A 12983-nucleotide genomic window follows, 5' to 3' on the forward strand; every position below is an offset into this window, starting at 1 on the left:
GCAGAAGCCAGCGCAGATGACAGCGAGATGCAGATACCAGCCCAGTCACAGGGACTGAGTGATGAGAATGAGCACCCCTCCCCATCAACTCCATCTCCCCATTCCCACCTCTTTCCATTCCCTCTCCCTCTCTGGCATTGCCTTCTTCCTTTGCTGGCTTTTGCCAATGCTCATTCCTATCATTTCTCTTTCTCCCCTTTGCCTCTCCATTTGCCTCTACTCAGTCCACTTCTTTGGTCACCTGGTCCCTACCTCTCACTATTGCACAACGTCTCAGAGTCTGTCAGAGGCAGGAAGACATAGGAAAAGACAGAGATTATTTAGATTGGTGAGGAAGTGGCTGATGATGGGTTTAGTATCAAGTTTCCCTGGTCCTCCTGTGGGCTCTATGTGAACTCTCAGGCCTGTAGCACAACCTTAGGGCCTTGTTGCCAATGAAAGCATACATGGAAATGCTCTCAACAAGTCTGCCATCAAGAATCAAGATAGTTCAGTGCACTTTATTATCAGAAACATTCAGGAGCGATGAAGAGGGTGACAAGTGCTAAATTACAGATTTTGGGTCTTCTGGAGCGACTGTTTTAATTAAGATCTAATTTGAGGGGGTGGAGTGCAGTAGGGTGCTGTAGACGGTCCTCTGTTGATCATTTCAGATCAACTGGAGAGATTTACCAAGAGGTAAACAAACACTGCTAGAGAGAGAGAAAGAGAGAGATTGAGAGGGTGCTCACCTTCACTTGTCCTTCCTATGGAACGACAGAGCAGTGAGGGGGAGATACAGACTCCCCAAAAGTGTGTTTGAAAGCCCTGGGTGGCGCGCCTTATCGCTGGAGTTCTCCTGGAGAGATTATTGGGGGATTAGTGCGAACGCTTGTTTCTAAAACATGATGAAAAGACGTTCCACTCGTGATAACGCTTTGAACTCTACACTCCTTCTAGGATCCTGCCTCTAGGCTTCGTTTCCGCGAAAGACAGGAGGGGGAAGAGAGGGGAACGAAAGCGATGTGTAAGTTAAGTTGCTCTTGCGGTAGTTCGTGCTCGGCAAAAGCTGGTTTGGATGAGTATCAATCAAACTGAGGTTGAACTATTCTCTTTCCCTTGTTGAAGCAATTTTATTCTGAAGTTATTGTAACTTGTTTGCTACCAACAAATCATCACTACATAACAGGGGGGTCTGGTTATGCATCTCATGATGTATCTTTTCACTTCAGTCAGAAGAAAAAACTTCCTAATTTGATCAATTTGTGATCCAATCATAAGAAACATATTATTATAAAATCTGTGTGTGATCCAATCAGGAGGGAGGTGAAGCATTTGACCTCAGTTGCCATGAGATGAGGACATGTTCACTGAACTAAAAACTCCCAGGAATCTAAAGCAACCTGATTAGATTCAGATCAATTTTATTATCCCACCAGGGGGAAATTCATTTGGTCATGTGCTTAAAAAGCCAGTACATAAAACATGAAAACACAGAAACTACACCATATAATTCCTTGAAAGTGCTATAGCTACACATTTAAAGTGAAAGTGCAATATGCTGTATAATGGAGGGACCAACAGACTATCTATTATACAGCCTAATGGCTGTTGGAATAAAAGAGTCCCCATATCTATCTGTTTTAATTTTATTTTGAAGAAATCTCTTCCCCTTGTCCGGCTGCTGCTGTGACTGAATTTTGAGTGAAGGGGATGAGTACTGTCCTGTAAAATGCTTTTAAGTTTTAGGAGGATGAGTTTTGTGTACAGGTTGATGGCTGATTCTTGATCTTATCCTTCCAGCCGTCTTAATCAAGCACTGAAGCTTGACTAGGTCTTGCACTCGCATGTTTCCAAACATGCATATCAGACCAAAGGACAGCACACTCTGCAGGACAGATTTATAGAACATTTGTAAGATATGGCGGTCGACATGAAAATGGTTCAGTTTGCGTCAAAAAAACGTTCTCTGTTGCAATTTATTTACCTTTGCAAAGGCACAGTCAATGAATTTTAGTTTATTGTCCATTTTGATTCCCAGGGAATTTTGATCAATGGGGAATCAGTCGATAGAGTGACCACATATACAGTGGGGGAAAAAAGTATTTAGTCAGCCACCAATTGTGCAAGTTCTCCCACTTAAAAAGATGAGAGAGGCCTGTGATTTTCATCATAAGTACACGTCAACAAAAAATCCAGAAAATCACATTGTAGGATTTTTTATGAATTTATTTGCAAATTATGGTGGAAAATCAGTATTTGGTCACCTACAAACAAGCAAGATTTCTGGCTCTCACAGACCTGTAACTTCTTCTTTAAGAGGCTCCTCTGTCCTCCACTCGTTACCTGTATTAATGGCACCTGTTTGAACTTGTTATCAATATAAAAGACACCTGTCCACAACCTCAAACAGTCACACTCCAAACTCCACTATGGCCAATACCAAAGAGCTGTCAAAGGACACCAGAAACAAAATTGTAGACCTGCACCAGGCTGGGAAGACTGAATCTGCAATAGGTAAGCAGCTTGGTTTGAAGAAATCAACTGTGGGAGCAATTATTAGGAAATGGAAGACATACAAGACCACTGATAATCTCCCTCGATCTGGGGCTCTACGCAAGATCTCACCCCGTGGGGTCAAAATGATCACAAGAACGGTGAGCAAAAATCCCAGAACCACACGGGGGGACCTAATGAATTACCTGCAGAGAGCTGGGACCAAAGTAACAAAGCCTACCATCAGTAACACACTACGCCGCCAGGGACTCAAATCCTGCAGTGCCAGACGTGTCCCCCTGCTTAAGCCAGTACATGTCCAGGCCCGTCTGAAGTTTGCTAGAGTGCATTTGGATGATCCAGAAGAGGATTGGGAGAATGTCATATGGTCAGATGAAACCAAAATAGACCTTTTTGGTAAAAACTCAACTCGTCGTGTTTGGAGGACAAAGAATGCTGAGTTGCATCCAAATAACACCATACCTACTGAGAAGCATGGGGGTGGAAACATCATGCTTTGGGGCTGTTTTTCTGCAAAGGGACCAGGACGACTGATCCGTGTAAAGGAAAGAATGAATGGGGCCATGTATCGTGAGATTTTGAGTGAAAACCTCCTTCCATCAGCAAGGGCATTGAAGATGAAACGTGGCTGGGTCTTTCAGCATGACAATGATCCCAAACACACTGCCCAGGCAACGAAGGAGTGGCTTCGTAAGAAGCATTTCAAGGTCCTGGAGTGGCCTAGCCAGTCTCCAGATCTCAACCCCATAGAAAATCTTTGGAGGGAGTTGAAAGTCTGTGTTGCCCAGCAACAGCCCCAAAACATCACTGCTCTAGAGGAGATCTGCATGGAGGAATGGGCCAAAATCTCAGCAACAGTGTGTGAAAACCTTGTGAAGACTTACAGAAAACGTTTGACCTGTGTCATTGCCAACAAAGGGTATATAAACAAAGTATTGAGAAACTTTTGTTATTGACCAAAAACTTATTTTCCACCATCATTTGCAAATAAATTCATTAAAAAACCCTATAATGTGATTTTCCGGATTTTTTTTCTTCTCATTTTGTCTGTCATAGTTGACGTGTACCTATGATGAAAATTACAGGCCTCTCTCATCTTTTTAAGTGGGAGAACTTGCACAATTGGTGGCTGACTAAATACTTTTTTCCCCCACTGTATATGTGGTCACTCTATCGACTGATTCCCCATTGATCTTCATAGGGGGTAGTGTAGTTTTGTTCCTTCTGAAATCAATTTCCATCTCTTTCGTTTTCTTAACATTTATTTCAATTTCACCCACAACAGCGGTGTCATCTGCATATTTAAAACATTTGTGGGCTGCGTCAGAGGCTTGACAATCGTTTGTGTACAGTGTGTATAGTATCGGTGAAAGTACACAACCTTGAGGGGCTCCCGTATTCACCGTTCTAGATGTAGAGATGGCTGAGTTAAACTTCACTTGTTGAGTATGATTCACAAGGAAACTATTTATCCACTTGATCAGTAGAGAGTTGACACCCAAATTCACAAACTTGTCCACCAGTAGGTGGGGTTGGATGGTGTTAAATGCGCTACTGAAGTCAATGAATACAATTTTCACTAGACTATTTGCCTTTTCTAAATGTTCGTAGATATTGTTCAGCATGACCAGTAACGCATCATCAACAACCCTGGAGGCACGGTAGGTGAATTGGTTTGAGTCTAATTGGGATGAGAATTTGTTTTTGAATAATTTTTTCTAAACATTTCATAGGTACAGATGTCAAGGCTACAGGGCGTAAATCGTCAGTAAACATTATTACGCACCGTACATCTCAAGAGATGCAAATGAAAAAAAAAAAGACTACATCAAACAAGCATGAAATGTATATCGGATCAAAAAAGAACAGACCTTATATTAGCTAGGATCTATGTTTGTTGTGTGAGAGTGTGCTAGTGTGCTTTGTGTGTGGGTGTTCAAAGTGAACGCTTGTTTCAAAGTATTAAAGGGTAGGCCCCGTATTAAACTGATAGCTTATCTGGCCAGACCAAATAAGAAGCACATTTGCTCAGAGAAGGCAGAGCAGAGCAGGCAGGTTTGGCATGGATCTGCAGGGCTGCCAGGACAGGCGAGGCCAGGTGGGTGGTGCCAAGTCACCCTGTGATGTGATGAGAGGCAGAGCCCCAGGGCTCCAGAGACACCACGGCCACCACCATGGCTGCCGCCGGCTGCATGACACCACCGCTGGGACAGGTCTGAGGTGGGAGGGGACAGGGAGGAGGTCACACTGACTGGACAGCACACTGCATACTGCCATGAAGCCAACACATCAGCACTGAATGTCTCTTTTCTGTTAAAGAAACGTAATCTTGAGGCCGAAACTGGTAATCCTTTATTTCATTCCCTACACACAATGTTTCATACTTGGCTGACCAAGCTGGTTGGTAATACATCTATTTCAATGACAGCAAAGGAAACCAAACCTGTGTAAACTGGGTATTTGGAATTTTGTTCAGGTTGTCAATGTTGAATCTTCACACAGTAGATGGCAACAATCAGGCACAGCCAGATTAATTGTGCCTCTACTAGAATTACAAATAGAGGGAGAGAAGAGAACTCAGCTGGAAAACAATCATGGACAAGCAGACATAGAGATGAATGGCTGCGTGGCGGTGAATCTACTGTACTGAGGGTAACCCTCACCCCTACTGACTCCTGAGTTGGCGGCCTGGCGGGGAACTGTGGGACGAGGAGAGTGGAGTGACAGTGGGAGACACAGGCGGAATGTGAGATTAAACCCACTATCTCCTCCTGATACTACTCCTCACTCCTTAAACTCACAGATAGCAGGGTGGAGGGGGGAGGGAGGTGAGACAGAGGGTGAGAATTCAAAAGAGATGGTCAAAGCCGAGAATCATCGAGAAACTTCATTGAGACGTAGTCTTCTTGAACATAATAAAAAGGAGGAAGTGAGAGAAAGAGATGAGCAGAGGAAGGGAGGAAGTGACAGATATAGGTGATGGGTGTGTTTGGACTCAGAAATTCAGATAATGAACTAAATCTTAGAAATGAGAGCCTATCAACCCGAAATCAATCATTGGCGTTTGTTGTCCAGGAGGATGGCGCCATGCAGAGATAAAATACAATCGGACGTCTAGGGAGAAGAGAGGAGAGGGGCTGGCTGGCTGGCTGGGCTGCAGCTGGGAGAGGAAAGGAGAAGCTGCAAGACCAGTGTGTCAGTCAGGCTCATGGATACATGAGGATGAGACAAGGCAGGAGAGGAGCGGTCCCTCAGAGAAACATGAATGGTAATTCAGGTATAATAACATAGCAATAGTGATAGTAATGTCTTCCTATATTTATTAATCCTTTGAGGAGTACATACGGGACTGTGGATCGGTCTCCAACCGCCCGTCCGTTTGTACTTTAGTCACACGCGATATCTCAGACAGCACTGGCCCGATTCTGACAAAACTTGAGTGAATGATGGGTCTTGCCATAGAGATCCGGCATTTACAAAATCACACTGATTGGCCCAAGGCGGGAGCTATAGTAATTCACTGAAATGTGTGCGTCACATCAGAGAGGAAGAGACGAAGCGAGAGGGATAGCTGGGCCCAAATCTGTCTTCTCCAGCAGGTGGTGTTTTTTTCTCCTTTTTTTCTCACCAAGCGAGGAGTTTTTATATGGAGGTCAATGAGAGTGTGGAATTTGGTTAACAAAACATTGAATGGCTTATTTACTACGTGTGGCTTATTTGATCAAATATAATTTTCATAGCGCTTTGGTTGTTATGAGTGTACTGATATGTAGGACACGTGACATCCCGCCAACTTTGAGAAAAAACACTTTATATCGGAGTTGTGCCTATTGTTCACAATACTGCCCTCTCATTGGCTAGAATGGTCCCACCTGATCTTGCCTCCTCCCTACTGCCATATATGTCTGAGTACCAGTCTCTTTAGCTAACATTCCACTCCTTGTCAGTGCCAAAGAGACTGGTCGTCACTAATTACCACAGCCACAAAGTCAGAAGGCCCGCCTACTCGACCAATCAGATGGCAACCCATTGTAGCCGGACTACTTCTGATCTATCCCATTACCCTTTGCGAGATACGAGACAGATCAGTGCAGGCTGAATCGACGCGTTATCTGATGTAAGACAATGTGTGATTGGATAGCTATGAGGGTGATTGAATCAGGATCAAATCCTCTGTTCATTAATGATCGAAAGTTAATATTTGAAGATGGCAGAAAGGCCAGTCTCTTTGGCACATGACATGGAGTACAGGGAGTGGATTAGCTAAAGAGAGTGGTACCCAGGCTAACTACCTTCCATTTTTGAATACATTTATTTTCATTGTTGGAGCGGCCACTTGAATATCTGGTCAATATGATGGATAATCTGTGGTCATACCCAATAACTGAAATTTGTTAGTCACACGCGATATCTCAATTGGCCCAAGGGGGGGGGGCGCTGCATCAGGCATGGGGGACGACATGTTTACTGTTGCCTTGTTTAATAATGGCATCGCAAAGGGCTGCTATACATTTTGGAATAGAGCATGGACTACAAAGCTTTAAAAAGTATTTGACCCAGTCCAGAGAATGTGTGTGTGCGTGTGAGTGCGCAATGTTATGGTATCTGTATCTGGTCAGTGCCAGGACAACTCTCACAGCTCAGCATCACATGATTAGTTGGACTTTCAGCACATGATGAATAAGAGACAACTCCAGCAAGAGGAACATCTTGTCTAACATTTCCCAAGAAAAATCTACATAGTGATTGTTCATGTGGTAATAGAACCACGCACACACCATACACACACACACACACACACACAAGGGTAATAGGAGCGCACAAACACAGATTTTTCCATTTCCCACCACTGACAGATCTATGGTTGATAAGGCATTTTATTTATTTCCTGTTCCATTGAACAACCCCCTTCCCAACCCACCCCTTGACCTTTAACCTCTGCCTCCATGCACTTTGAACTCTCACCTCTGACACCTGGTCAACTTTAGCCTGTTCTGATTGGACGATCCCAGCGTATGGTCCCCATAGTGTGTCAGTGGTGAGGTCTCTGCGGGCCAGGACCTTGGGATCAGCAGTATCATCACTTAGCTCCAGATCATCTACAGAGAGAATGAGAGAAGAGAAAGGGAAGAGAGAGATAGAAGAGAGGGAGAGACAGACTAAGTCACCCAGGTCCCACAAGCAAACAAGATACACAGCCAAACAAAACCAACTCAGTCGGGTCTCAATTTACTGTTCAGAGTTATAATAGTAGAATACACAAGGTGCAATTTTGAAATTTGGTTGTGCATCAGCAGTTTTTCTCATGTTATGTCAGTTATTGACAGTCATTCAATTAGTCAGCTAACCATTTTTTAATTGGTAAGTTAGTCTAGCCAGCTATCTAAACTTAAGTAATCATGTCCAAATACCGACCAGGCACGCAGGGCAAGTGCCCAGGGGCCCTGACCTCCAGGGGGCCCCCATTCATTTTGTTATTCACTCTCTCTCAGATATCATATTAACATGGCATAAGCCCAGGCAAAATGTGTTAAATTGCAGTAAAATAGCTTAAAAACTACAGACATTTCTCTCCACCCAATGGCAAAATTGATATAATTGCAGGTAATTAGCTGTTCAACTACAAAAATGTTCTCTATGCCCCATGGCAAAATTGCAGGAAATGAACTTTACATTTTAAAATAATATCTCAGCCGTCAATACCAGGGCCAGTAAAATGTTTTGCCTGCGAGGTAGGCCCAAACAAATCTCGCTTAGGGCCCCCAAAAGGTTATTGCCTGCCCTGGCTACTGGTATAATGCTTTTAGTTAAAGGTCCAATGCAGATGTTTTTATCTCAATATCAAATCATTTCTAGGTAACAATGAAGTACCTTACTGTAATTTTTTCAATTACAATGGTCAAAAAGAAACATAAATAGCTTATTTTCTCAAGCAAGAATTTTGCTAGGACTGTCTGCGAGTGGTCTGAGTGGGGAGGGGAAAACTGAAAACTAGCTGTTATTGGCTGAGAGGTTTGGAACTCTCTTATTGGTCTATTAACTAAGCCCCATCCCACCAAAACAGGCTGACATTTCAGGCAGTCTTTTCAAACAGCTCTTACACTAAAAGGGCATTATCAGCATTTTCACAATTTCACAGTATTGTTCCAACCTCATAGTGTGGAAAATGAAAATACACACTGAGTATACTAATTAGTCGGGGCATGGACTCTACAAGGTGTCAAAAGTGTTCCACAAGGATGCTGGCCCATGTTGACTCCTATGCTTCCCACATGTGTGTCAAGTTGTCTGCATGTCCTTTGGGTGGTGGACCATTCTTGATACACACAGGAAACTGTTGAGCGTGGAAAACCTTTAAGAGAGTTAATGGATGTGGGTACGCAGACCCGCGAGCCACTGCGGCCCCTCATAATGAGTACAGATTTTTTGGTGGCCCCCACTCCCATCAAAGTTGCCCATCCCTAATAATAATAATAATAATAATATGCCATTTAGCAGACGCTTTTATCCAAAGCGACTTACAGTCATGCGTGCATACATTTTTGTGTATGGGTGGTCCCGGGGATCGAACCCACTACCTTGGCGTTACAAGCGCCGTGCTCTACCAGCTGAGCTACAGAGGACCACAAATCTATGTCATGTAATGGCCAGAGCTCTGGTGATTCCAACACTAGGGAGAGTGTGGTGTTGCCATGAGCACAGAGCGGACTGAGGAGGAGTTGGCCAAAACCAAGGAAACTTTTGTACTTCCTCTTAGGAGATAACTGAGAAACAGACATGGGAGTCAAGGCTTTAGTGTGAGACTAGAACAGAGGGAGACTCAGGCCACTGAGGAGGAGAGCCCTTCACTATCACACTGATATCCCTTACAATCACACAGAGTAGGATCTCAAAAGTAGGATCTCAAAAGCTTCAACAAAAACACACGTCTCTCATAAAGGAATGATTGGGAAAGAGATCTCGAAATTCACTTAGTCTAGTACCTACAGTAAGCTGTCCTATGACACAGCCCCTGTAGCCATGGTGCTCTACAGTGCAGTACAATTGGAACCTGCTGTGTAACACCAAGTTCGGCTGTCCCTCTCCCTCCATGTTGATTCTGTTGCTCTGTGCTCCCCCTCTCCTCACCCCCCCTGGATCTCCTCCATGGTTCAGCTTCTCTTCCGGGGGTCGGGCTAAAGTGCCGGGCTGATAAGAGTGTTTGTCTAACACTCTCCATGTCAAAACACTCATCTATCTTCCCTGTATCTATCCCCACCAGAGAACAACAGACAGACGCTGATAAAAATGGCTTTCCCACAGCCAAGAGTGGGAGAAAGAGAGGGGGAGGCAGGGAGAGAGGGAGGGGTGGAGGAGAGAGAGGGGGGGGCAGGGAGAGAGGGAGGGGTGGAGGAGAGAGAGGGGGAGGCAGTGAGAGAGGGAGGAGTGGAGGAGCTGGAGGGAGGGAAAAAATGAAGGAGCAGTAGTGACAAGGAGATGGGAACAAATCAAGCTTGTGAATTTGTGTATGAGTGTGTTACTCAGTGGAGGCTGGTGGGAGGAGCTATAGGAGGATGGGCTCACTGTAATGGGGGGAATGGAATTAATGGAACGGAGTCAAACATCTGGTTCCCATATGTTTGATGTGTTTGATACCGTTCCATTAATTCCATTCCAGCCATTACAATGAGCCCGTCTAGAACATACCACTATCTATTTATTTGAACACACTGAAAGCTACTGTATGAAACTGCACAGGGCTAACACACTCATGATCAAACTAAATCTCTGAAGCTAAAATTACTTTAATTCCCTTGAAATGCTGAAGACTATACAGGTCATATGTCCATGTCTCTGTTAGCTATTAGTTTGTGTAAGTCTCCTGTCCACATCAGCGAGGCTGAAGTCCAGTGTCCAGGCCTATCTCCCATCACCCCTGGCCAGATCACACTCTGACCACCTAATCTCAACACTCCATCAATGTCCAGTCTGCTGCCCTGATATTGGCTGGCCTCGGTCACATGATGCCTTATCAGCATGACCACCACCATTAACCTAATTGTGAAATTGTCTGCTGGGATTTTACCTTTGTGAAGAAATACAGAGACCACACTGAGTGTCAGTGATTAGAACCTACAAATATTCCATCCTCCTTCCATGTCCTGCCTTGCCCCGTTCCCCGCTCTCTGCCAACTGTACCACAGGGAGGTAACCTGGATGGCAAGGCCCAGTACTATGTTGCCCACGCACAGTCAGCTGCCCGGGCACACCATTCAACAGGTGGCTTTAAATTCAAGATCAGTTTCATCCTCCCACTGAGGAGTGATCATGAGGCCCATTTTAATCACTGCACATGGGTAATCCCTACAGGTTAGCACTGTGCTACGCTACGCAGGGCCTCCTACCATCCTAATCCCTGCTAATTACCACTACCGCACACCGCAAACCCCCATAATGACCTGGGGCTCTTATCAATATTGCTCAATGCCCTGCAATCGCCTCTCGGCCTGATACTGGCCCCTCTGTAGAGGCTCTACACCATCTCTACACCCCCACAGCCCTGTTCAATGCCCTGCTGCTTGGCCGCTCCGCCTGATATGCTGGCCCCTCTCCTCGGCTCTACACATCTCTATACCCCCACACAGCAGACCTCAAGAATATCCATGGTCTGGATCACAGACATTATCCACGCTACTGCGTGACCAGTGCCCACAAAACACAGGCAAGACCAGGCTTTATCAATAGGGATCCTGAACCACAGTCCACACAGACCTAGCAGCCAGCCTTATCAATAGAGCTCCACTCTGGCAGTGTCCACACAAAGCCTTATCAATATGGCTGCTTCACCAGCCACTGGGGCGTCCTGTCTATTTTACAACAGCAGACAATAAAACAATCACCCTATCGTTAATGAAATGACTAATGCAATTACCCGATGAGTAGACAGAGGGGGATAGAGGGAGTTTAGGAGGGAGAGGGTAGGAGGGAGAGGGAGGACAGGAGGGAGAATACTGCAAAAGCGAGGCCATACATTTGTATAAAAAATCTATTAGCTTCACATGTTTAGATGTGTTATTTTCTTATAGACCCTCAAGGATTGTGACCTCATAGCACGTGGGCAATTTAACAGATTCATGCAAATTCACTTCCTCTCTGAACCCTTCAAGAGGAACAAAGAAACCTTCAGGTAATGCTGCGTTCGTAACCAAGCGGGAGGTGGGAATTTACCAGTTGTGAAGTCGTAAATACCAGTTGTATGCATTCACGTGCTTTGACCTCGTTGAGAAACACTGATTAGCTAATGGCCAGCAAGCTGCATAAACCATAAACTAAAAGTACAGCTATTGTGATTATAAACAAATTATAGTGTTCAAAACCCATATTAATAGATTGCTTTTTCATAAATAATGTTTTGTTGTTGCATTTAACTGCCGAAAATGCTGTTATCGAGGTAATTTCCTTAGTAATTGACATCAGAGGTCAGCATGTGGGAGAAGTGGGAGCTCAGGATGATAAAAAAAGTTTCCCATTAGAATTACCAGTTTGAGGGCCGTTTAAGTGGATTTTTCCCAGTCGTATGTGGTAAATTCCAACTTCCCACTTGGTTACGAACGTAGCATAAACATCCTATTCAAGCAGAGAAAAATACATACGTGCTAACAGACACCTGAAAATTGTTTGACAAGTCTGTCAGATTGACATGACGGCAGTGAACAGTGAGATTCTGCCCCTTACATGCCCCTATGAGTAAACCAACACCACCATGGATCATTCAAAGGGGTTGTTAGTTATACCATGTTAACATAATACCTACAACTGTAGTTTACTGTACAGTACTATAGGGGCACTGGAGTTCAGCCTAGATAACCCAAACAATGTTATGAGAAAGAGATACAGTAGCACTTCCTGGTACAGGTCAAATACATAGCTTACACTTATGTATTCATTCTCAACAATTCATGAGACTATTGGACACACCTGTCTCTGTGCAGTAGTTCATTGTCTATTAAATTGCACAGGTGGACAAGAACTTTGAGGTATTGTGCAATGAATGACATCACCAACCTTACATCAACGTTACAACAGGCCAACCTAACCTAGCGTTGTACTAGTCGTCACGTTTGCAAAACAACACGCATGATCATCTGCACTGTCCTATGGGAGTCGAGCATGCTCAAAAGGACTCAGTCATCTGATTGGATCTCAATGAGTAAAAAATAGTTACACAACCCTCTGTAGCAGGCTCTCCCCTATTCCCCAACACCATCTTCTCCTCTATCAGGGCTAATTGATTTTTTAAAAGGCTATTGTTGATATCAAATTAGCACATCGCTGCGGAGCCATTGATTTTTTGACACAGTACAACAGGAAGTCTTTATCAGGGCCGCACTCCGACCCCGCACTAATAGCTGGGGTTTAACCTCTGCTGAATGACAAATCCCTGAGCTTTCTTCCCTACTCACTCAGCATGGGGGCTCCCCCTCTCTGCACCTCACAACTGAGGAAAG

At 44.4% G+C, this 12983-nt stretch overlaps 1 protein-coding gene across 1 annotated transcript in view; it reads right to left on the bottom strand.

Annotated features, from left to right (window-relative positions):
• The window catches only part of zfpm1 (zinc finger protein, FOG family member 1), a 95445-nt gene that overhangs the window by 16342 nt on the left and 66120 nt on the right, over positions 1–12983 (bottom strand). Inside the window, exon 4 of the mRNA XM_041890044.1 lies at positions 7462–7595. Coding sequence (XP_041745978.1) covers positions 7462–7595 — 134 coding nt within the window. The remainder of the gene's footprint in view (positions 1–7461; positions 7596–12983) is intronic.

Source organism: Coregonus clupeaformis, chromosome 29, assembly GCF_020615455.1.
Source record: "Coregonus clupeaformis isolate EN_2021a chromosome 29, ASM2061545v1, whole genome shotgun sequence".
Taxonomy (NCBI): domain Eukaryota; kingdom Metazoa; phylum Chordata; class Actinopteri; order Salmoniformes; family Salmonidae; genus Coregonus; species Coregonus clupeaformis.